The sequence below is a fragment of the Chelonoidis abingdonii genome, chromosome 1 (genome assembly GCF_003597395.2).
Source record: "Chelonoidis abingdonii isolate Lonesome George chromosome 1, CheloAbing_2.0, whole genome shotgun sequence".
NCBI lineage: Eukaryota > Metazoa > Chordata > Testudines > Testudinidae > Chelonoidis > Chelonoidis abingdonii.
In genome coordinates, this window is record NC_133769.1 from 163105151 (window position 1) to 163131496 (window position 26346).

Below are 26346 nucleotides of genomic sequence, written 5' to 3' on the forward strand. Positions count from 1 at the left end.
AAATTTGCTCATGCACCTGTTGTACAATCAAAATGGGCATTTGCTGGTACAAAAAGGGACCTGTACTTGTGGGTATCTTGTTGCATGTACAAACTCCACACTTTTGCATGCAATAGATGTAGGGTAGATTTTGCACGTTTATTTTAGGTGTCCATTTTATGTTGATGAGGCATTGCAAGCCATGTTTTCAGTCTCTGAATGTAGAAGAACTCTGTTCTGATTTCGCTGTAGACCCATGATCCAGAGTGCCTGTTTACCTTTCACTCGGGAAAGATTGAAGCCATGGGTGTCTCTCCTGTCACATATCTCATGGCCACTACTGCACTTGACCGTAAGTACAACTCGTCCCTAAGCGGTTAACTTGTAAGAGCAGGGTTGCAGCTGTCAGGCTCATTGTGGAATTATTCTGTTTTAAACTGATGTGTTTAGTTCACAGTTGTAGTGGAAGTGTGTCTTTACTTTGTAAAGATACCTACCAGCTGGTCATTATTCCTGGGGACAGTTTTTTTAACTAATTAGAACAGATCATTAATGGGTTGATGCCACATAAAGTGCAAGGAGCGTCTGATCTCAAGAACTAGGTTTTCAATTAAAGAAAGTCTCAAGGTGAAGCCTTATAAACTCTGAAAGAACAGAGAAGGGGAGAATTGTTTAAATAACAGCTTTCATATTCCAGACTCAGTGGATCAATGACAGTGGTTTATAATGCACTACATTTATGGCACTGTATAAACAATTCTGAGTATTAATACTTGTGCCCTTCTTGGCAGCTGCAACAGCTGTCATGTCCTCATTAATAGTTTCTTGGACTATGGACATTTAATTTCTGAAGGTGTGCCTGAGCAAGCCTTTAGCACTTCATTTTAGCACTTGTTAGAGGGAAGGAATATTGGCCAGTTCATTGACATTATCCTTCATGCATTTCAGGAAGTGCCACAGGGTCTTAAACTTGATCTTGTCGGCTATTAATTATATATGGTGTACTACTAGAATCCATGTATTGTGGCCTGAAGGCAAAATTCCTACCACTTGAGCCAAACTGAAACCTATGAGGGTTGCTGGTTGTTATTGAACTGTATGCACTAACACGAGTTTCCACATGCCATTAATTCCAGCTAAAGTGAAACTGGCTCTTATCTGTATTCTTCTCCATTTTAACCTATTTAATCGCTTTCCTCAAAGGCAAATCCAAGTATCATCATATAACTTTTTCTTATGCTGTCAGCACAGGACTTCTTGTAGTACATGTCAGTGTTGCACCTGTGACTACTCAATAATGACACCAGCTGGCTAATGAGGCTCATTCCTCCTTGTTCAGAGCCAAATATGTTATTTCCGCAACAGTCTCAGCCCCTGTGACCCTTGGGTGTGAGTGTTTAGGTCAGAATTAATAAAGCTAGTGTTTCCTTCGTGATAGTACAGAAAGCTACAGTACTACATAACCATCAGCAAGGTACTTGCAGTTGTGAGTTTTGATGTGAAATGAAAGATTACTAACTTTCCATTAAGATGCATCAGAAATTTGTCCTGAAATCCTAAGTAGTTTTTCAAGAAAAAATTGTCTGCAATAACCTGTCTCATTTCCACTTCCATCTGTCTTACACAGACTCAGTGCGTATCTATGATTTCATTGGCAATTGTCAGTTGACTGAGATTAAGTTTAAACAAGGAGGAACGGCACTGACTTGGGCACCCCGAGTGGTAAGTTTACCCTACTGCAGTGTGTTAACATGGATTCATAACATGGCTATTTCATTGCAATCACACATGTTCATGACACAGGGTTTTAATGAAATTATTGGCCAGCTTGGCCTTTATGAATCACCGTTGGTGAGGTTATTTCACAGTGGTAAGATAAAGGTCTGGGAAATTTTTTCTTCCTTCACTGGGATATGAGCAAGCTTTTTGCACTATAGAGGATTATCCCAGAGCAGTGGAGCTTGGATTTATTGTATGGGTGTTTCCCCATTTGTCTTGCCAGGCATTCTACATGGCCTGTTGTACAGATTTGTAAAGGTGAGCAATGTGGACGCTCCCAGATAATACTCTGAGTCTGTCTGGAATAGAGTTTTTGCTCTTTAACTCAAGCTTATTAATTGCTGAAATGGGGTGGCACTCACCTCTTGCAAGCGCCCCTGTGACCAGGGCCCCAGAGAGGTCACGCTGAGATTGCTCAATTAGGGCAAACTGCAAAAAATGAGGCAGATAATCCCCAAAATTGGTGGTTATTCTAACAGCTTCCACAATACCTTACTGGTTACCCAGAAGGTAGAAATACAATTCCCTTAAAGCAACCCAGCCGTGAGCTCCCAGCCAGACAGCCAAGTCAAATATGATGAGGATTACTGAAAGTCTTGTTCACCATATAAAAGGTTCTACCAATCCCAAAAGATCAGACACATTACCCACCAGGTTAATGAATCTCATATCTTACCCAAATACACACAGCCAATTCTTTTAAACTAAACTAAGATTTATTAAAAAGAAAAGAGTGTATTGGTTAAAAAAGATCTTTATACATAAAGATATGAATAAAGTTTAGGTAAGTTTCATAGCAGAGATGATGAGCTTTAGAACTGCAAAAAGTCCTTTCAGAATTAGTCCAGAGGTTACAGTCCGATGTCCAATATCAGGGTGATCCAGATGGGACTGGATACCTCAGTCTTGTCACTCAAACATCCCCTGATGAAGCTTAAGCAGATCTGAGGTAAAAGGATCAGCACCCAAGTAATCCTTATATAGATCACTGTCAGGCTACGATAGCCTCTTGACAGCAGGTATTCCTTGGGTGAAGGATAGCTGCTTTGTAGTAAAACTACCTATTTCCTATGTGTACACAAGTAACTAGTTGCATTCATCAGTATAAGGTAATTATCCATTAATAGTTCATAGACAGTTTACTACAAACTTCAAAGAGAAATATAGACTAACATTACACCCAAGTTTCATCTAAATGTTAATATTCCCTTTAGATATCAGAATAAATGGGTATAGAAAGAGACAGGAACTGTCTGTTTACATCTAACAAGATAAGTAAACACATACAGTTAGTATTAGCTCTAATTCTCCAACAATACAGGTTTGCATTTCAAAGCTCTAGTCTATTGAATGTATAAATGGTAATTAGGACCATTTCATGCTTTTCTAACAGGTCTCAAAGGGTTGAATTTGGGTCATTTAGCCAGCTGGGTTGCTTAACCTTTTCTGGCCCTGTGTCACAGCCCCCTTGGCAGAGATCGCGTGCCTGTACTTCCTCTCTGCCTTGCAATGAGTCTTCAGCAACTCAGCCCTCTGGCCAAGTCTCACACAGTCTGTATGTGAAACAACAGATAGATAAACTGCTTTCGTGATAAACTGCTTTCGTGATATAAGTCCAAAAGGGGGCCTATCCCCAGTACTCCTTGGTTAGGCCGTGTCCTTCTGTAACCATCTGTGGGCTCAGGTCCTTATTTAGTCCAGCAGTCTTTAAATAGTCTTGGCCCAGAATATCAAGCCATACCCCACAGGGCTCCCTCCATGGAGGCAACATCTTTGCCTTCTGAGCCTTTCTGGCCCCAGCTTTCTAGCTGGGCCACTATACAGTTCAGTTCCCCTTTTTGGGGTGTATCAAAGTCCAGCCACTTCCCCAGTGGTTAATGGGTGTGTGTGTGTGGGGGAAAATCTGGGCCTGCCTACTACTCTGGGTCACAACCCAGGGATCCTACAGATAGTTAAAAGGGATGTAGTGGATGGCTGCTAAATTGTGTTGCTGCTACAATTCCCTGGGCCACATCCCCTTGGCCACAGCACATTATTCACCCTTACCTCAGGGCCTTCTCCTGATTGAGTCCCAGCAGCCCCTCTTTGCTCCCTGCCAGCAACTACTTTGTCCAAGGTCCTTCTGCAAGCCAGGAGCACCAGGTTCCCTCCTCTGGCTCCAAGCAGCAACTGAACTCACTCTGGCCCTCCAGCTCTTTTATACTAGCCTACTGGGCCCTGATTGGGTGCTCCCTGCAGCCTCTTTCCTGATTGGCTGTGTCCCGTGGAGCCTCTCTAGGCAGCTGGGGCAGGGTGCCCTTTTCTGGGGCAGGGTGTGGCAGAGCTGCAAGGCCTCCAACAGGGAGTCTCAGGGCTTAGTCCACCCCATCACAATTTCCAATTAATTTGAGTTAGCTAACAGGTTTAGACACTCCACCAATGGTTGTGACCAGGACTGAATATTTGTGGAGTGTCTATACTATCTTTTAAAAACATATTAGCTAACTTGAGTTAATTGGCAATCAATTCACTTGAGTTAAACTGTTTTGTAGACATGTTTTTGAGCAAACAAGTATAGTAAGTTTGCAGAGGTCACTTATACAGGCAGTCAGAGAGGGAAATACTGTACCTTGATTTTTAAAGGGTAGGGTGGCTTTATGACTATGCTTTCAAGAGCATTTGTGCTGTGCAATCTTATGACTATATTATAGGTGACCAACTATGTGCTTATGAAGTAAGCTGATTGGGCCCTACAAATATACAGCACTATACTCAGGGCCAGATTTACAAGGGTAAACAGATACTTTTAAAGATACAGCTAGGTACCTAACTCTCATTGAAAGTCAGTGGGAAGTAGGTACCTTACCTGCTTATGCTTTTGTAAATCCACTAGATGCCTCGCTGCATCTTTAAGTGCTAAAATGCCTTTTAAATCTGGCCCATAGTGCATCCTAGAACATTTTCATTCAGTTTCCTTTGGAGTATTGGTATCTGAACACTGCCTGAGGGAGAATACTTGGACAGATGGATGAAAGGACTGAGCCCAATATGTAAGTTCCTACTGCAAGTAGCTAGTCAATGAAAGTAAGTCAATTTATATCATATGCTATGAGCCATTTATTTGTCCAGGATCATTTAAATATCTCTTCCCTAAAAAGAATATTAGAAGCTGCTGTTGGTTCAGATAGTGTCCCTAGCCTCTGTTTGCCAGAAGCTGGGAATGGGCGGCAGGCAATGGATCACTTGATGATTGCCCTGTTCTATTCATTCCCTCTGGGGCACCTGGCGTTGGCTACTGTCAGAAGACAGGATACTCAGCTAGATAGACCTTTGGTCTGACCCAGTATGGCCGTTCTTATGTTCTTACACCACTGTCCTGTGAGTTACAAGCATGTGAGTCCCATCTGGCCTGACATCAAAATCAAAGCTCATTTTCCGTGGTGGTATGTAGCATCGCTAAAGACTCCTAGGCTTTTAAAATTAAACCATGTTCCTTGCATGTGATTCTTTCCTTCGTGTATGTGGACAATAGAAACTCCATATAGAATGATTTATGAGATGGGGTATATGTTAACTCTAGAGCTGTGTGTTATATAGTTTCTCAATATCAGCTTGATATTGATCCCAGGTAAAGTAATGGAGTAGCTGATGCGGAACTTGATTAAATTAAATTATCCTCTAATACTTTATTAATGCCAATCAGCGTAGATTTATGGAAGATTGACCCTGTCAAACTAACTTAATTTTTTAATGAAAATGCATATTTGGTTGATAAAGGCATTTGATGTAGCACTGCACTATATTTTGATTTAAAAATTAGAACAATACAAAATTAACATGGGACACATTGAATGGATTAACAGTGGACTGACAGGTCTCATTATGTAATTATATTTGGGGACTCATCTTTGAGCAGGTGCGTTTCTAGTGAGGCCCCACAGTGATTAGTTTTTGCCCTACTCTGTTTAACATTATTATTAACAACTGGAAGGAAACAAAATCATCGCCGAGAAAGTTTGCAGATGACACACAGATTAGGGGAGTGGTAAATAATGAAGAATACAAGTCACTGATTCAGAGCAATCTGGATCGCTTGGTAGAATTGGAAGTCAAATCCTACTGAGGATGATAGAAAGGAGTATAAATTCTGGCAAGTCAAGGGTAAAAGTATAATTAGGCAGGCCAAAAAAGAATTTGAAAAGTAACTAACAAAAGACAAAATATAACAGCAATTTTTTTTTAAAGTATGTCAGAAGCAGGAAAAGTAGGAAGCCTGCCATATAATCAATGGGGCCACTGATGATCAAGGTGCTAAAGGAACTCTCAAAGAAGACAAAGCTGTTGCAGAAAAACTAAATGAAGCCTTTGCATTGGTCTTCACTGCAGAGGATGTGAGGGAGATTCCTACACTGGAGCCATTCTTTCTGGTGACAGATCTGAAGAGCTGTCCCAGGTTGAGGTGTCAGTAGAGAAGGTTTTGGAACAAACTGATAAATTAAATGGTAGTAAGTCATCAGAACCAGATGGTATTCACCTAAGAGTTCTGAAGGAACTCAGTTATGAAATTGCAGAACTGCTAACTGTGGTATATGTAACCTGTTGCTTAAGGCAACCTCTGTTCAGATGACTGGAGGATAGATAATCTAATACTGATTTTTAAGAATCTCCAGAGGTGATACTGGTAATTACAGGCCAGTAAGCTTAACTTCCATACCAGGAAATTGGTTGAAGCTATAGAGAAGAACAGAAATATCAGACATGTAGATGAACATGATATGTTGGGGAAGAGTCAACACAGCTTTTGTAAAGGGAAATCATGCCTCGCCAATCTATTAAAATTCTTTGAGGTGGTCAACAAATATGTGGACAAAGGTGATCCAGCGGATACAGTGTACTTGGATTTTCAGAAAGCCTTCAACAAGGTCCGTACCCGAAGGCTCTTAAGCGAAGTAAGTAGTTATGTCATAAGAGGAAAGGTCCGCTCATGGAGCACTGAATGGTTACAACTCAGGAAATAAAGGGTAGGAATAAATGGTGAGTTTTCAGAATGGAGTGTACTGGGACCAGTGCTGTTTAACATGTTCATAAATGATGTGGAAAAAGGGGTAAACAATGAGGTTGCAAAATTCACAGACAATACAAAATGTCTCAAAATAGTTAAGTCTAAAGTGGACTGCAAAGAGTTATGAAGGAATCTCACAAAACTGAGTGACTGCATAACAAATTGGCAGATGAAATTCATTGTTTATAAATGAAAAGTAATGCACTTTGGAAAACATAATTCCAACTTTACATATAAAATAATGGGGTCTAAATTAACTGTTGCCACTCAGGAAAGGGATCTTGGAGTCATTGTGGACAGTTCTCTGAAAACCTGTGCTCAATCTGCAGTGCTTGTCATAAAAACTAGCAATGTTAGGAACCATTAGGAAAGGAACAGGTAAGACAGGAAATATTATAATGCCACTATATAAATCCATGGTGTACCCATACTTGGAATACTAACTCCACTTTTAGTCGTCCCATCTCAAAAAAGATATATAAGAATTGGAAAAGATACAAGAAAGGCAACAAAAGTTATCAGGGATATGGAACAGCTTCTGTATGAAGAAAGATTAAAAAGATTTGTATTATTCATCTTAGAAAGGAGATGACTGAGGGGGGATGTGATAAGAGATCTATAAAATCATGAATGGTGTGGAGAAAGTGAATAGGGAGGTGTTATTTACCTCTTCACATAACACAAGAACCCAGGGTCACACAATGAAATTAATTAAACTAACATAAGGAACTAAATAGGCAACCTGTGGAACTTGTTGCCATGGGATGTTGTGAAGGCCAAAACCATAACTAGGTTAAAAAAAGAATTAGGTAAGTCCATGGAGGATAGGTCCATCAATGGCTATTAGCCAACATGGTCAGGGATGCAACTCCATGCTCTGGATGGCCTAAAACCTCTGACTGCCAGAAGCTTGGAGTGGAGGATAGGCGGGTAGATGGATCCGTCAATAATTGCCCTGTTCTCTTTATTACCTCTGAAGCATCTGACATTGGCCACTGTTGTAAGACGGTATACTGGGCTAGATGGATCACTGGTCTGACTTTGTATGGCCGTTCTTACGTTGTTCGCTTCAACCAGTTTACCATTAGAACAATGTGTTTTAATTTGGCCAATGTAAGGTTATACATCTAGGAACAAAGAATTTAGGCCATAGTGAGAGGATGAGGCACTCTATCCTGAGAAGCAGTGATTCTGAAAAAGATGTGGGGGGTCATGGTGTATAGTCAGCTGAACCTGAGCTCATAGTGTGATGATGTGATAACAAGAGCTAACGCAGTCCCTGGATACATAAATAGGAATATTGAGTAGGAGTGCAGAGGTTATATTACTTCTGTATTTGGCAGTGGTGCAACTGCTACAGGAATATTTGATAGTGGGCTCTTCAATCTAGCAGACAAAGATATAACAAGATTCAATGGCTGGAGGTCAAAGCTAGACAAATTCAGAGTGGAAATAAGGTCTGCATTTTTAACCATGGGAGTAATTAACCATTGGAACAACTTATCAAGGTTTGTGGTGGCTAAAATCAAGGTTGGATGTTTTTCTGAAAGATATGCTTTAGTTCAAACAAGAATTATTTTGAGGAAGGTATGGTCTCTGTTATGTATGTTAAATTAGGTGATCACAGTGGTCTCTCCTGGCCTTGGAGTCTACAAATTCTTATCTTTTGCCTGAAGATGCAAGTGTTTTTAATTTCATTATGCACAGGTAAATCCCAAAGGAGGTCTAATTGCTGTTGGGTTTGAAGATGGCGTTGTTCGCATTATTGAAGTTTATGATCCCAGGGGGCTCGCCGTTGTTGCAGGTCGGACCAATGTAGGGAATGCAGAGATGTGTCTGAAACAAGCTTTTAAACCCCACACTGCTGCAGTTACAGCCTTGGCATATGAACGAAATGGGGAAGTACTTGCCACAGGGGTATGTCTGACTTATTCACTGAATTGTTTTTATTAAGCCAAAAATATAAAACTATTTTAAGGTGACATGATTGTGCTTATTTATTGATTTATTGAATCATACCTGCCTCAAGGAGGCTTTTCTTGTGATCTCCGCTTAGCCATTGCAGGAAATAGCATCTGCTGTCACATGGACCATGGAGATTAAGGGTTGTATGGACTACAGGGTAAGACCCCTGCAAAATCAGGAGAGGCTCAGGGAGAAAAGATCCCAAATCACTTGGGGGAGGATAACTTAGTGTCTAGAATTACCTGATTTTCTGTATCTGTGATGGGTCTAAGTAGATTATCTATCTAGTTAGTAGGGAGTTGTATTGGCTGACAGATATTGGGAATTCACAGCACTGAGGTGAGGGGTGCATGCGGCCCTTATTTAAAGTAAGGGAAATGGTTAGGGAGCCTTGAAATGCATGCTTTTCGGTACCTTCCTTCTTTTCTTTCTCAGAGTAAAGACAAAACAGTCTTCTTCTTTGCCGTTGAAGACAAATATGAGCCAATTGGATACATTTGTGTCCCTGGGCCTGTGCAGGCATTACAGTGGTCTCCATCTTCTCACGTGAGTAGTGAATGTTTTGCCTGGCACTTTAATCTTATTTTTAAAAGAAGCTGTTTCAACACACTGATGTTATAGCCTACATTGTTATCTTGAGGATGAAGAATCCTCATCTAAGCAATGTATTACAGACACTTTTCTTCCATATTCTTCATGCCCTTTCAGGATGAGAGATATTACTAAACAGAATTGTCCTTCAGTACAATCACTTAAGAGTTTTGGACCTGAGCAACAGAGTGCAGGATCTCCTGGTAGCCATTAGAAACTTGGCTGACCACCTTCACTTGCTCTTGTGTGAGAAACAAGCCTTTGCATCCACTAGTGAAACTTTTAAGGCTTAGTTTTCATTTAAAAAGCATGGATTTGAACATGGACTGTGCCTGTTGCCCATATTCAAATAGGCATATGCAATTGTAAACAAGTATCAGAGGGGTTGCGATGTTAGTCTGGATCAGTAAAAGCAGCAAATAATCCTGTGGCACCTTATAGACTAACAGACGTTTTGGAGCATGAGCTTTCGTGGGTGCATGCATCTGACAAAGTGGGTATTCATCCATGAAAGTTCATGCTCCAAAATGTCTGTTAGTCTAAAAGGTGCCATAGAATTGAAAACAAAGTTTTCAAAGCATCAAAAGCAAACCCTTGGGTGTTTCTCTGAACTCAAACCCAAGTGCCTTTGATGTTTGTCCATGACTAATTCAAATGGTTTTTAATAATAAAATTCTAAGATTTCAAAAGTTTAATAAGGCCAGGTCCACCCTAGAAACTTCTGCCAGGTAATGTTGGTTGGGAGTGTATGATTCTTTATGAAATTTATAAACTAGCAAAAAGCCCTAGCGTAGATTGTCATGCTGTCTGGAGTGACTCACAACTGTGAGTGCCAATCTCAGGTCAGACTGTCAGAAAATAGGGCAGACATCCCAAACTGGTGGTATATCCTATAATTAGATTTCACCAAGCCAGTAATAGATGTGCACTCCTGGATCGTTATACCAGTATTACCATGGAGTCACAGGGAGTCTCCTTATGCTCTCCAGCCCATATTGCCATCCAGACAAACTGGAGTTTCTGATAAAAGTTTATATAAACCCAAAATCATATTGGGTTACTCCCAGTCCCAAAGGATCAGTCACTTCTTACCCCAAATCAATTGGAACTCTGGACCTTACCCCAAAAATCACACTGGTAGCCAAATCTCTGGTAAACTAACTAAAGATTTATAAGCTAAGAAAAGAAATGAGACTTATTGAGAGGTTAAAGCAGGTAAAATACGTTAACAGGTGAGTCAGAGTTTGTAAATCCAAATGTAGTAATCTGCTATCTTTCCAAAAGTCTCTCAGGGTCACCCAGAATAACACTGGGGATCTCTGCCTTGCATCTGGAATGCTTCCCTGTAAGTGTCCAAACAGTTCAGAAATACAAGATCTTTCTGTGAAATCCATTTTTAATCTTCTCCAGAAAATAATCTGAACAGTGTCTTCACCCACATGGGTTTTGATGAGTAAGACATACGGACTGAGTCTGTGATTTTCCATTGTTGAACACAGTGCCCTTGCTTTGAAGTTAGCACCCTTCTTCTTTTGCATTTCCACAAGGCTTCATCTGCATTTAAGGGGTTATTTAGTTACAAGAATATACATAAAGGTAATTGCCTGCCATCACGTTATGATAGAAATAGATAAGCGAAAACAATACAAGTAACATTCCATTAGTTTTTATGAAGCTTTAACATGTGACTACCATCTCACATTAACATAACTTTAATCTAGGGTTATTTAATTACAGGGTATCATAATGTAGAAGTAATGTCATAGCAAACTACAGGAGATAGGCAGATGAAAACAATATAATTAACATCGCCTTTGATCTCTGTTAGCATAAGCGTAGGTGCAGTTATACCGGCCAAAAAAGTCCTTTAGCCAATATGGCTTGTTTTGTTTGGGAAACTGATATAAGCTATATGGGCAAAAGGATTTTTTTGCCGGTATAAGTTGTGTCTCTGCCAGGGGGTTTGCCGCTATAGTTGTACATACTAGTTTAGCTGTACTGGCAAACCCTATCTAGACTAGACCTGGCCCAAGTAACCATGGGAATTAGATCATAGCTGCTATCTTGGATTTATTCTATGATGGCAACCCTGCTCCCTGTTTACCTGACAAGCACCAGTATGTCTTCTTCCTCTGGCTTGTCAGGCTTTTCTGATTGTCCTCCTGCCCACCAGTGACAAGTATGTATCCCAACATTTCTGATAGGTGCAGAAACCTGCCTAACATAACGTATTTATTTGCATGTATAATTTTTAGGTTATACATTCATATAACTGTCAAATGTATCTTAATTTTTCTTACTTTAATATAAGCAAAGAAGAAGATTAAAAGATAAACATTTAATTAATGGTGTAGATTTTATGTTTACAAAAGCAATGTAATTCGTTCTGATTCCTACAGCAACTGCAGCTAGCTCCCTTTGCACACATTAGGGCTCGGTGAATTACTTCAGATAAAATAAAGAGCCCTGCCCCATGCCCAAGGCCTCCTTTGGGGAAAAAACACCTATATGCAAACTTGACTTTTATTGCAATTTAAAAAGTTTGGATAATTCTTCCTCCGCCTCAGTTATTCCTCTGACATTGGCATTTCAGGGATCTAGCAGGGACCAGAAATCCTGTAAGATAGCTGGGGGCGGGGGGGTTCCCCAAGATTTCCAGGCCATTCTTAAAGACATAAGAGATATGGATAGTACAGATAAAGCATCTAAACTTTCAGCTGCTTATTCAGACAAAACCTCTGACCCAAGAGTTTGGTTCAGACCCATCTGTGACTGGAGTCCTGAGGTCACTCAGTTAGGGTGAACTACAAAGAATGGGGCAGACAATCCCCAAAGCTGGTGGATATTCCAATATGTACATTTACCAAGCCAGCACAAAACAGCATTTTTATTACCTCACCTGTTGCCCAGAAGCCAACAACACAGTTCCCTTAAAGTAACCCAGCCTCAGGCCTCCACCTAGACACCCAAGTCAGATATGAAGAGGATAAACAAAAATCTTATTCATCATATAACGAAAATCTTATTCATCATGTAAAAAAGTTCTACCAATCCCAAAGGATCAGACACATTACCTCCGAGGTTAATGAATATTCCAGATCTTACCCAAATACACACTACAGCCAATTCTTATTAACTAAATGAAAATTTGTTAAAGGAAAAGAGAGAGAGTATGGTTAAAAGATCAATATACATACAGACATGAGTTCAATTCTTGAGGTTCAGATTCATAGCAAAGATGGTGAGCTTTGTAGTTGCAAAGAGTTCTTTTAGAATTTAGTCCATAGGTTATAGTCCAATGTCCAATATATATTTAGAGTGTTCCACTTTAGGACTAGGATGTCAATTTTGTGACTCAAACTTTCCCTGGTGAAGCTTAAGGAGATCTGAGATAAAAAGGATTAGGACCCAAACATCTTTTATACATTTCATGCCTTCTTTGACAGGTTGGAGTCCCTCAGCGACTAATAGACCCTCATTTCCTAAGCATCGCCTGGTAATTATTCACACAGATTAACATAAAGCAGTTGTCTGTTTTTCCACCATTTGCAGATGATTTGCTATACGTTTCAAAGAGATGAATACCACGACATCCTATGTTTACAGTTCATTTAAATGTTAAGATGTTCTTTTGATCTCTGAATTAACAGAATACAGCATAGACAGGGACTGTTTGATTACATTGTTGACCACTACCAATATATATGTAAATACACAAACATTATCTCCCCATATGTCTTTAAGAGGATTGAATTTTAGTCATTTATCCTGTAGAATGCTTAACCCTGTCTGGTCATGCGTCACATCTTCTTTCAAAGAAGCCAGGTTCACAAGGTGTAAATGATTCCCCATCTTCCCTGAGCACCTCCTTGCAGCAGGGCACCCTAACACTCAGTTTACAGTCCCACTTCCTCTCTCAGGCTCCTAGGAACTCCCCCCCCCCCCGCCCAAGCAGTCTCTCTTGCCTCAGTAATACCCATCCTTGGGGCTGGCTTATTACAAAAACATAGTGCAAATAATCCATAACACAAGTCCCAAAACATAGTCCATTTATCAACCCCAGTGCATGTAATCCTTATAACCCCACAACAGCTAGTCCATCAGCATAGCACATATCATACTCTGGCATCCTCCACCACCTTTGGGCTCTACTTCTGTCCTCTCCTGGCTTTCTGCCAGGACAGCCACCCAAGCCCTTACAGGTCAAGTGCATCTCCACTCTTCCTAGCAGTATTACACCCTCATCCCCCAAACCTTTTGCTGGGAGTTCATCCTCACCAGTGGAGCATCCATTGCTTCCCCTGTTCTGTTAACCTCTCATCTCAGACAGGCAAGCAGATTGGTACTTCCACTGTTCCCAACTTCAGCCCTTTCTGGTCCTCAGCTCCAGCTCTCTGGCTTAGAAGTCAGCATGCAATGCCCTCTGCTGCTCTTCTGCCTTTAACTTTCTGGTCCTGCCTCTTGGCCTTTGGGAGGTCAGCTAGCAAACCCTCCTCTAGCCGTCCCTACAAGCCTCCTCCCTCTCTAATTCTCCCTGATCCTTTATAGCACCAGGTGCTGCTCTGCCTTTTTAATTGGCCAACTAGGAGCACCTGTCCTTGCACAGAGGAACTGGGCCTGCTTCATTTAAAGGGGCGAATCACTTTGTGACACTAAACATCATCATCATGCTCTCAGTCTAAGATGATATTCTCTGATTTCTGGTGGTGATTCGTCCATTTAAATAATCACATAAAGTGAATGTTGACTGGCATGCCTTTGACTTTGTGGCTTGACAACTTCTAACGTTTAGCTTTACTCTTCCTCTTTCCCACTTCCGTATGTCAGTCTGATGCTTGTGATTTATGTGCTATTCTACAGGCAGAGAGCATGCTGCTTGTGCTCTGTGAGAATGGCTTTGCTCTTCAGGTTCCTGCACCCATCCTGGGAGAACAGGACACAGTATCCACCTATGAGATCAAAGACCTGCCTACACAGTATTTTCGTTTCTGCAGCATTAAATCCCGGATCAAGGTAAAGAACTGTCCTGTGGGGAATTAAATTCTCAGCCCTCAGTTACCAGTATCCCTAGAGTGCAAAACTACTCCACTCAAGTTGCTAGTCTGTGAGGTGCTGAACACAGGGTTCCAGCTGAGACATTCATAAGGAGGGACCAGGCACAGACCACTCCTGGCTTTGCTTCATCTATTGGAAAATATATATTGTCAACACTAATTCATGGAAATAAAAAGTGGAATTGAGGAACAACATATAGCTTATAATGCATGTATATTATAGGATTACACTAGTGGTAGTAGAGATAAAGTTAATATGTCACTTCCATTCTAAAATATATTTTTAGTTTTTAATTTTCAGAAATATTATCCTTACAGCTGTAATTTCTCATGCTCGATCTCAGCCTCAAAGGAAATTCTTTTGAACAGTTTCATAAACATGGATTTGGCCACTTTTGAGTTAATCAAACATGAAAAATGGTTTTGCCAGTAAAATTTTTCTGATACTTTTTGAGTGCTGTGATAACTGTAAATGGACTCTTATACAAAAAAAAAAACTCAGTGTAATGTTGCACTCTATATAATTTTATGAAAGTATGTTGATGAGTATGAACATAATGTAACTAAAATATGCTTCAGGCAAAAGGTCTCTTGTAAGGTATCATTACAAATCTTATTATCTACTGAGTATGGTCATCGTATTTGTATAAATGTATCACTCTTGTATCAGAAACTAGAAATATGAACTATAACTCTGAGAGCCTATTTGAATTATACAAAGTGTGGGCCATTAATGATGGTTTGGAATCTTGATGGCTCCTATTAACCAGGACAATTGATTGTAGATGGCTCTATTTTACTTGTAAGTCTTCCTGTATATGTGTGTGCTGGCAAGTGGCCAATGAAGTCTTACAGTGACATGTGATCATGTCACCTGAACTGGAATCCATCTTTAACCTGGTACTTTCCTATTGAGAAGGAGGGGGTTGGAACCCAGAGAGGGACAACGGATTCCCACTTTATGCAAAAAAGATGTAAGTGGGTGGAAGAGAACAAAGGATGGGGCCATCATGAGAAATCCCCTAGCTACCACCTGAGCTGGAACAAGGGCTGTGCCAGGGGAAGGGATTGTGCCCAGACTAGGGAGGTGTCCAGTCTGTGAAAGAAACTTATTGAAATATCTCTGAGGGTGAGATTTTATCAGTATTCAGTTTTATTACTGTATTAGGCTTAGATTTGCGTGTTTTATTTTATTTTACTTGGTAATTCACTTTGTTCTGTCTGCTATTACTTGGAACCACTTAAATCCTACTTTCTGTATTTAATAAAATCACTTTTTACATATTAATTAACCCAGACTATGTATTAATACCTGGGTGAGGGGGGGCAAACAGCTGTGCATCTCTATCGGTGTTATAGAGGGCAAACAATTTATGAGTTTGCCCTGTATAAGCTTTATACAGGGTAAAAACAGATTTATTTGCGGTTTAGATCCCATTGGGAGTTGGGCATCTGAGTGTTAAAGACAGGAACACCTCTGTTAGCTGCTTTCAGTTAAGTCTGCAGCTTGGGGCACATAGTTCTGACCCTGGGTCTGTGGTGGAGCAGACTGGCATGTCTGGCTCAACAGGACAGAGGGTGCTGGAGTCCCAGGCTGGCAGGTAAAGCAAGGGCAGAAGTAGTCTTGGTACAGCAGTTGGCAGTTCCCAGGGGGGTTTCTGTGATCCAACCTGTCACAGTCAGGATTACATTTATGCATTCTTCAAGGAGGACTTGCTCCTTTGATGACATGTGAGGCCAAATTCACTGCTGGTATAAACATGGGCAACACCTTAGATAGCACTGGAGTTACACACTTTTTCACCCGTGGGTATTTTAGGAAACTGAAAAAGCAGCTCAGTGAGAGGGTGAGGATTAGAACACTGATTACCTGACTCTCAGCGTCAGTACTCAATCTGCCACATCACAGCTGCCTCTCTTGAGCGGTGGCACTTCCACTTTCAACCATCTTCTCAAAAATTTATAACTACTGTTTTGATGTTTTGTTAAAGATCTGGCAAAGCCCCAGCATCCACAGTGACCAGGAGGAATTCAGTACTCAGGAAGAAGAGATGTCTTTTGCTATCTTACAAAGCTAATATTTCCCTGGGAAAAGATAGCGTGATATTTGACACTTATTTATGCTAAGATACGTTTTAATAAAATGAAGATTTTAAAGATTGTATAAATTGGCCATGGGAGTACTCTTCAGTTCAGTGTTCCGAAGGAAGGTCATTACAAACATTTTGTTTTTCACTTTAACCTTATGTTTGAGCACAAACAATGCCACATGGGAATCTGAATTCAGGTCTCCAGCGTGGTCCCTTTTACTTTTGGGCAAGTAAAAGACAGAGTTCGGGAACACTGCAGAAGTAGTGCATCCAGTCCGTGAGTTGATAGAGAACCTCCCATTGCTGTCAAGCAAACCGTCTGGCTAACATAAGGCTTGATTGGCTTGGGAAAAGCTGTATTTAGCATGTCTCTGGTGGAGAGTGCTTGCTGTTTCATTAGTCCTTGGAGGCAGAATATAAGAGGAGGTGGGAATGAGAGGATTCCCACTGCAGCTTCAAATGAGGTATGATGGGGCTTGTCTACACAGGCCCTGCAGTGCGTACTACGGGAGTCTGAATTGCTGAGTGCATCGAAGTGTTGTGCTGTAACTACTCCATGTAGTCCCTGCTAGATTGAACTAAAAGGTACCTAGTTTGTGTTAATGCAGTCCCGTTTCAAATAGGACTCTGTTAACTAGAAACATGTACCTTTTAGTTTGTGCTAGCAGGGCATATATGGGCAATTGTAGCACAACATTTTAGCGTGTGCTGCATTTCGCACACCTATAGTCTGCACTGTAGGGTTGTGTAGACAGGCCTGACCTCTGTTTAATTGCGAGGAATACTTAACTAATTTCTAGTATTGTTTATCATGAGAGCCTTTCAATCAATGGTGCATTGGTTTCATGACTCATTTTTCACTGCTTTCTGTAACAGAGGGAAGAGGAGATTGAGCGCAGAGAGAAAAAGAAACAGGAGGAGGAGAAGGCAAAATTGGAGTGGATAAAGAAACAGCAGGATATGGGACTTGAGATAGAAGAAGAGCCAGAGGCAGAGCCTAAGAAAGAGGAGCCACTGCCACCCATCTATGTCCCACAGGAGCCCAGCCCCATTGTCTGCGGGTTTTATTCAGCACCAGGGAAATTCTGGCTTTCTTTGGTAAATTAAATATTCTTTCATTTTTAATTTGAGAAAAGGATTGTTAAATGTAGAGACAATAAGATTCATGGACTTGGGGATTAGGTGGCGTAGAGAACTGGTATTTGGAATAAAAACCTTTTGCCTCTAGGACACAAGCTCATATGTGCCCCATGCTTGAAGATATCCAAATTCTCAGAGAAGACCAAGTGCTTGATGTGAATGCTAAGTGGTCTTTGTGAAATGGTTTTACAGTGTCATTCCAGTTCACAACAAATGGCACTCTTTTTGGTGGTCTCCCCAGAGAGGCCAAGGTAGTCCTTTCCCCACTAGTAGATGGTGGTCCCTTGTGGTCATGACTGAGGCACATTGGTGGGACAGAGAGGGATGGCAAATACTTGTAACTCCACTGATAATGGTGGACTTATTCTGCGGATAAACAGCGTTTCCAGGGGTTTTTAGTCTGGCTTCTTTCACTTGCAATGGATTCATTTTTAAAAAGAAATTTTAAGAAAAGAACAGTTGTTCATGAAACTGTATTTTCCTGGGCGCCTGCATCAGCATCCTTTCCTCATGTCTTCTTCGTGGCCCTTCTCATCTTTAGAGTGGCTATGACTCTGGGTACCTCTACCACTGTGCATTCTCCCCGATTCAGCATGAAATATCCCCTGAAAGCAGGCAAGATGAGCCTTTTGAGGTGATTCCTATGGAGAACACAGATGACAACCCAATCCAAAGGATCTCTTTCTGGTAAAAGAGCTTATGCACTATGACTTACTAAACTGATGAACTGGAATCAGGAGATATCATGGTATATTCCTCTGTTTCTTTCCTTGTATGGATGAGTATCCATGTGCAAGAGTTCACGAAGAGTTCTGCTCTTTCCCTGGTACCTAGAGTTAGTTGGTTACCAGCTTTAGGATTCCTGATTGGTAGGATTTGTCAGTACAGCTGTGTAAAGTACATTGTTTTTTCTTTTAAAAAATGTTCATGTTGAAAATGCCTACTTTTTTGAGCACTCAAAACTCAATTGTGCCTTTAAGACACAACCATGGATTGGGAAGTTCTCCCCAGCGGAAGCCCTGGGATGTTGCTACTTCCTTCGGGGGGTGCAGTCCACTACCTCGGTGCTTGCTTGGCCAGTGGGTAGGGGGATGGAGTCATGGCCTTACCTCCTTCCATCCCTCACCCTCTTTAGGGTGCTCTTTGCTCCCCAGAAGAGTATGGAGGGAGCAATCCCCACACTTTCATTGTGCCAGGCCAGCAGCTTGAACTGGACATTATGTGGACTGCACAGGTGAAGTGGAGAGCTCCTTGTGTCTCCCCAGCCCATGAGACCAGGCCTGATCTGACCCCAAGGAAACCATTTTAGGTTATAAAAACTGTAATTTACACCTGTCTTCTTCTCTCCTTCTATTGGGTGGAGTATGGGGAGGTGAAAGTCACCTCCCAATCCCAAACCAGGCTGTGTGGCAGCTGTGCAACCCCTCTTTAGCTGCTAATCTAGTCTGTGGGTCACAACCAATCTGCACCTGTTGTGCGGGTGTTGGAGCCCATTGGAGCCATGCAAATCCAGATCCAAAACCCTCCACAGTTCATACCTTGTCCACTCCATGTTGATTTTTTCTGCTACCCCATGACCCAATTCTGAAGCCAGTTCCATGATGTATAGGAGGTGCATGGATACCCTTGTACAGTCACTTAGTTTGCCAACAGCCTTCATTTCTTGTGCAGGGCATAAGTGGTATGGGTAAGAGAACCTTGCTCCAGCCTTTCATACTTGGGTGAATTTCACCCATTGTGTTAATTTAGCTTGTGTTCACAAGTGTCACTGGCTCTTTGCTGTTGCAACATTAACTGTTCTAGATCAGTACTTGGAATTGTTTAACTTTTGTTCTCTTTACAGCACCAGCAAGCTGTTGATGTTCTGTGGGATGAAGGATGGAGCAGTGCGAGTTTATCCTCTCCAGGACAAAGACCTGTCAGCAGACATGATAAATGGATACTGGTCCTTCAACATGCATGACAACGATTATGGCCAAATCCAGGCGATATGCTCTAGTTATGATGACCGATTCCTGGTTACCTGTGGAGCAGATAGCAACATCTTTTCCTTCAATATCCTATCTCCAGAGAACATTCAAAGAGAGCTAAAAGCCAAAGTGCCCTCTCCAAGAGTGAGTTACTGAATGAACGCATTCCCTAATTCTTCTGTATTGTGTTCTGGTGCATAGGTAAAAGCATTACAGTTCATTCTCCAGGACATGTCCAAATCTATGAATACCAGAGTACGCTCTAGTGCTAAGCAATGTGGGCTTGTTACTACTTCTGTGCAAAAAACACTCACTCCTTTTGCATTGTGGGTCATTCGTGGCAAAAACTGAGGATTTTCAAAGCAATTTGCGAATGAGCCCATGCAAAATGTCTGCTAATGTAATAATAGTCTTTATGTCTGTAATTCTCCTTCTCTTTCTCCTCTCAATGCTTTTTTTCTTCCCTCTAAAAGTGTGAGGTCTGTTTATTCTGTTGATGTACATGGCCTCCCTTAGCTAATCATCACTTCGTGTGTTTGTATGTTGAGAACAACAAAGATCTGGCAGGTTTTCTCCCTATTCTGTGCTTTTTTTTATTAAAGTGCAGTTCTACTCTGAATAGAGACTTAAAATATGGCAGCATAAAGGCACTATGTTTATTTTTTATCAGTGGCTTCTGTACCACAGTTGCTCAACTTGTAAGTAAAGAAGGAATTTGTTTTTAAATTTACCTAACCTGCAAACATCCCATGAGAACTGAGAGTTAAGCTGGGCTCTTTCATTCTCATACATCAACACCAGTATTAAAGATTCTGCAAGCCAAATTAGGAACTCTAAAACCCCCGTGCTGCGCCTTTACCTTTATTGAGTTTTCACAGATTAATCTGATTGGAATTTAGGAAACAATTCTATTGATGATGCACTAGAAGGAATACACTTCTGCTGACACTCTTAACTGTATTGGTTTTACAGGGGTAACAGGAGTAAAACTCAGTAAAAGCTTAATGAGTCACTGAAGTAACCAGATCTGACTCCAAAAGAAAGAGAGGTCTGTTCAATAAAAAAGTGCTATCTTGACAGAATCATTTTTTGAGTAGATTGCACTTTAAAATATTTTCGTAAAAATCTGATGATCTCTAGAGCCCTGTGCAGATACACAAATGTGTATCTTCATCCGATCTGCTATCCGCAAAAATTATCTTCTGATAGCTGCAGATATCTGTGGATTTGCAGAGCTCTACACTGGGGGCCAGGCTGAGGTTCTGAGGCATCCCGCTCCTGGAGCCCTGTCAGGAGAGCCGCGTGGGCAGCTGTGGGGAGCCCACACAGAGTCGCAGACCCTCACTTGCCCTCGGCCAGGTGGGGAGCCTTGGGGGCGGGAACACAGCCGGGGGCTGCTCAGAGCCCCCCCACTGCTGCACCGTGGCACCCAGGGCAGCCTCCCACCCAGTGTTCCAGTAGCCTGCCCAGGGAAGATGGAGGGACCCAGGTTCCCCACAGCTGCCAGTGCGGCTCTCCCTGACCCGACTTTACAGAAGGGGTTGGCTTGGAGCCGCAGGCTGGCCATGATAAGAACCAGGTGAGCAGCAGTGCTGAGCTATGGCAGACCCTCCACCTGCCCTGGGCGGGGAGTCCAAGCAAACCCCGGCCTGTGTCCTTGCCCTCCAGCCCCCTGCCAAATATCCCAGCTTCTCTGCTCACTGTCCCTGCTCTCCAGTTTCTCCTGCCCCCCAGTCCGTCTGCCTGGGCTGGTGGAGGGACCTAGGTGCCCCACAGCCGCCAACATGGCTCTCCCCAGCCCAGCTTGGAGTCGCAGCCTGGTCATGATGAGAGCCGGGCGGGCAGCTGTGGGGAGCCGTGGCGGATCCTCCACCTGCCCTGGACATCCAATGTCCCTTCCCCTCAGGCCTCCCCACCCAGGGCAAGTGGGGGATCCATGCTGTGGTTCCTCACAGCTGCCCGCCTGGCTGTCACTGCCAGATCCCTGCGCGGATACAAAATTTGTATCCGCATCCACACGGCGGTCCGCAGAAATGGTCCACGGATATAAAGCAGATACCCATGAATTTGCAGGGCTCTAATGATCTTTATAACATCATTTCCATAGCCTAGGTTGACAGCATTGCTTTATGTCCATCTTAAAAGTGCTATTTCTTATCAAAGTAACTCTTCAGGGAGTGTCTATTCTAGTTTTAGTCCCATGGAAGAGTTTTCAAATTCTGTCGCTACCTTTAAACATATATGGGATTCATAGTGGGCCAAACTTAAATCCACTGAAGTTAATTGAGTTACATCATGGATCAGTTTGGCCCCTGTATTCATTGGTAAGTATTGCATTCGCCTCTTTTTTGCCTGGGGGAACCATTAGAACCTGATATTTAGTGACCCTGTGATGTCATTCATCATGAAGGTTTCATCTGGCTTTACAAACATCACTTCACTTGTGAGGAGCAGTGTGAGGTTCTTCCTTAACTTGTGGAACAGCCTCATGAGCCGTTGAGTGTCATTCCTTGTTTATGCAAAAGCTATATTTTTGCTTCACAGAGAGATCTTGAAAAGGAAAAAACTGCAGAAGATATTGAGGATCCCAGTGCCTACAGGTAAGGCGTGCTTGAGGAAAGCGAGAATGGCTGTGCTTGCTGGGAGCCCTGCCTCCAGTTCATGTGGCCCAGCTGTTTTGCCTTCTAAAAGAAGGCAATAGCTTACTCCTAAGTTGGGCCATTGTCTCAAGACACATGAGGCCTTCGATGCCTGTGCAGCCTTTATGCAAACATCCATCTCATCCACCTGTTTTTGTAACATGATGTTCTGACATTATTATTTAACATATATGTTCTGATAGTCCGTAGAGGCCTACTAAACCAGAGATCCCTGCTGCTAGGCACTGTGCAAACATGTAATAAATGATAATCCCTTCATGCAAAAGCTTACACTCTGTTTCATTCTACTTTTCTTCAGCCCCATTGATTCCAGGGGAGCTGCACAAGTGTCAGTGGGAGCAGAATTTTGACCTGTGTTTGTTCCTGGCTAGAGGGCTACACTATTGTCTCCTCTCTCTCTACCCCTCCACCATCCAGATAATGCTGCTTCCTTTTACTTGCATTTCCAGTATTGAGAATGCCAGGCAAAAAAAGGAATATGACCAGATAATGAAGGCAGCAGAGGACAAAAAACACAAAAAGAGGCAAGAGCTGATCATCCTTAGGCATGAGTTTCACCACCTGCTTCAAAGGAACATGGAGCTGCCAAAGCACATGCAGCTACACAGAGAGGTACATCAAATTGGTGTATAAGTCCTTTATCCTTGGATTAGGCTGCTACTTGAAAATGAGCTGTCTCCAGTGCGTTAGAATCAAAATATGACCAACTCATTTTCCCCCTCTTCCCACTCCAGCTCCTTAAATAAACTGCTTCCTCATGGCACAGGCATTTCTGAGTGTGCTGCAGAAGTTGGTGCCTCAGAAGTACCTGTAAGACCTATAGACCAAGCAGCAATGCTGCTGATTTCCAGTCACTCTTTAAAGGCTACAGTGAAGGGAATGGAAATATGGTCGAGAAGCACACTGAAGTGAGTGAAAGTGGTAAAGCTAGTACTGATTTGCCTTGGTTCGCCCTTGCCCACTGTATTTCATTCCTGCTAATGAACGGCATTGGAGTTTGCTGATTTTCAGTTTTAGATGGATTGGAAGAAGGGGTGTGTGTGTATATATTTTAATATGCCAGGAGCTCCAACCCACACCTAGTGCTGGGTGACACTAGAGAAGAGTTTTGAAAGAATGTGGCTCTTTGCACTGCGGCGAACAGCTGCTAGAGTGAGCAGTTGGGTCGATGCCATCAACTCCTATGTCTGAACAAAAATATGTCTTAAACCTAACCACTGCTACTGTCATAGCCTAGCATTCAGCATGCTATGACACAGTTTCCCATCTATCTGCAGGAATTCGAGATGGACCACAGAATCCGTGAGGAGATGGATAGGCAGACAGCACAGAGAATCCAGCTAGTGCAGAAGGAGTTGGCTTGGGATCAGGAGAAGCACCGCATTGGACTACAGAAATTGCAGAGTCGGTAAGGACTAGCTTTCTTTCACCCTCCTCCATCTTGAGATGTTTCATTAACTAAGATCCATCTGCCTTAAGGAACATTTTCTTCATAGAACTAAAGTGTATATATGTCCTGTTTGTGACTATATTCTTGTTTGGTCTGAACCATACACAAGTTAGGCAAGCACTGATATGCAAATCAGGCTATTACTGAATCCGCACTGTGCTATCCACCTCCATGGCATCAGAGCCAGGTTTTGGGGGAACAGCTCTGCTTGAGTTTCAGCCGGTGACATTTGCTGGGGTTCTAGAAGTGCTGGTGGAACTCTGAGGAATCAGCTGTGCAGTGAACCCATGTCCTTCATGTGTGGTGAAGTGCAGCTGGGGACAAACTGAGCTTGCTATGGAAGAGATGGTCCTTGTTTCACTTTGGGAAGGCAGTGTACCAGCATTCCTTAAGAACAGATGGTTTATTGAGTAGTGGTCAAACCATCTCCTGATGTAGAGAATCTCACCAATTAAAACCCTATTGGGAATCTCCCTTTATAATAAAATATGAAGATATACCTCTCTCATAGAGCTGGAAGGGACCTTGAAAGGCCATTGAGTCCAGTCCCCTGCCTTCACTAGCAGGACCAAATACTGTCCCCTGACAGTTTTTTTGTTTCCCTCCTCCAGATCCCTAAATGGCCCCCTCAAGGATTGAGCTCACAACCCTGGGTTTAGCAGGCCAACGCGCAAACCACCGAACTATCCCTTCCCTCACCTCCCCTTTGTGGGGAAGAATGCTGTAGTGATGCAGTTCTGTTGATTCCTGGACTCCTCAGATCTCTTTGACCCTGTCAAGTCCAGTTTTAGGCCTGAGTCTGATATAGAGATTGCTCTACTAGGTGATTTTTCTGGTGGTAGACAAAGATCAACTATCTATGCTATTTCACCTAGATCTGTCAGATGCCTTAGACACCATTTTGGTTGATGGGGTATTGTTGGCATGCCCACGCTTGAGTGGCTCCATTTCTAGACTTCATGAGGTCAGTGGAAGGTACTTCTATCATGGCACTGATACCTGTTGTTTTATGTTTGCAAATACTGTGGTTGTATAATATGTTTAATTAGTATAATACATTGTTTAAGCCTTTTGGGGCAGCAATATGGGCTAGAAGGAAAATACGTCATAGACTGCTACTGCAGAAATCAGACAATAATGAATGTTATCTCTATTTTATTTCCTTAGGTTTCGAGACACACTGGAATTTGACACAGTGGTCGTTCATGCTATAGGAAGTAATCATCAAATCTCCACATATAGGCTCCTGGCAATCTCTGAGAGGTACTACAAAGCCAGAAAACAAAGTCAAACAGCAAAAAGGAGGACAAGCAAATTAGGAAAAGAAGCAGAACAAAGGCGAGAAAGCCAGAAAGAGACAAGTAAGACATATGCAAAGACGTAAATGCTGCCATTCTGTTTACCATAATGGCTTTCCATTCTTTATCTCACCTTGTTTATTTTCCTGAGCTTGAGTGGAAGAGACTGCAGTACATCTCATCACCTTTAAGCAAAGAAACTTGGCAACAGAAGGTAGTCACAGAGTTATCTTCACGTTCTGTTTCAGTCACCACTCTGCATTCTCAGTCAACAGTTCCCCTGTGCCATTTAGAACCAGATGTTTTCCACATTCTAGTCAACGTTGGCAAAAACCCATCAACCCACAGGGGAGACAAAATTGCGCAGCATTATAGTTTTTCTCACTGATTGATAATATGGCATGAGCAAAGGACCATTGATTGCAGCTATGCTGATTTATAGCAGCTGAGGAGCTGGCCCAGTATGGCTTACAGTACCTGTGACTTGCTTTTGGGTCACATCGTAACACCTAATGCTTACACATCCATTTCATTCCTTTTAGGTCAGGCTGCTCGAGTTAGTGAAGAGGAGATGGAAGCTGACAAGTTGAAAAAAAGGCCCCAGCTGCAAGGTGCTATAGGACGTTTTGGTGGAAACCGACTTGAACAAATTAGAAAAATTGTGGAGAAAGCTGACAAGGCCAAAGCTAAGATTATGCAAAGAAGGAAGGAGTGGGATGAACTGTAAGTCCTGAATCACAAACTGCATCTTTCCATTGGCCTGCCTTTTTCTGTGGTCAAATAATTGTACTTAGCTCTTATATGCCACTGTTTATGTTTTTGTATAATTCCCTATTATTCTAAGGGGGCAATTTAAAAACGAATTATCTCCAAATGTCAGTTGTGGACAGCAGATGCCCTTGAATCTCAGGTGAACCTTAGAATTTTTTGTGCTGGCTGCCACGGCTCCTCTTTTAAAGCAATGCCAATGTGGAGGCTAAATGAGACAATCAGTGACCAGATAGGTTGCTCAATCAGGTGGGGAGGTGAGGGAAAAGGAAGAAGGAAGTACTTGTTGGAGGTGTCTAATTCCATCTGGGCTTGGGGCCACCAAGACTTCTAGGGTCTGCCCTTGATTAACCCCTTGAGCAGCGATAGTGTGGGTGAGCCACTTGCACTCAGGGCCGTCCTTAGGATTTATGGGGCCCTACGCAGTATTATTAAACTGGTGCCCCTATGCTGGATGGCAGCCCAAGCTCACAGCCTGGTGGGGGAGGGGGAGGAGGGACGAGACAGCAAAGGATAATGAGATGCCCGGCCTGCCTCATGGTGGCGGAGAGTCACAGTTCC

At 42.3% G+C, this 26346-nt stretch overlaps 1 protein-coding gene across 2 annotated transcripts in view; it reads left to right on the top strand.

The window, feature by feature from the left end:
• The window catches only part of CFAP44 (cilia and flagella associated protein 44), an 83827-nt gene that overhangs the window by 22544 nt on the left and 34937 nt on the right, over positions 1 to 26346 (top strand). For both annotated transcript variants that reach the window (XM_032780248.2, XM_032780249.2), the window contains 13 exons: positions 232 to 331; positions 1607 to 1701; positions 8507 to 8716; positions 9200 to 9310; positions 14216 to 14368; positions 17376 to 17597; positions 18181 to 18326; positions 19483 to 19753; positions 22154 to 22209; positions 22719 to 22881; positions 23547 to 23677; positions 24887 to 25080; positions 25560 to 25740. In XM_032780248.2, coding sequence (XP_032636139.1) covers positions 232 to 331; positions 1607 to 1701; positions 8507 to 8716; positions 9200 to 9310; positions 14216 to 14368; positions 17376 to 17597; positions 18181 to 18326; positions 19483 to 19753; positions 22154 to 22209; positions 22719 to 22881; positions 23547 to 23677; positions 24887 to 25080; positions 25560 to 25740 — 2033 coding nt within the window. The remainder of the gene's footprint in view (positions 1 to 231; positions 332 to 1606; positions 1702 to 8506; positions 8717 to 9199; positions 9311 to 14215; positions 14369 to 17375; positions 17598 to 18180; positions 18327 to 19482; positions 19754 to 22153; positions 22210 to 22718; positions 22882 to 23546; positions 23678 to 24886; positions 25081 to 25559; positions 25741 to 26346) is intronic.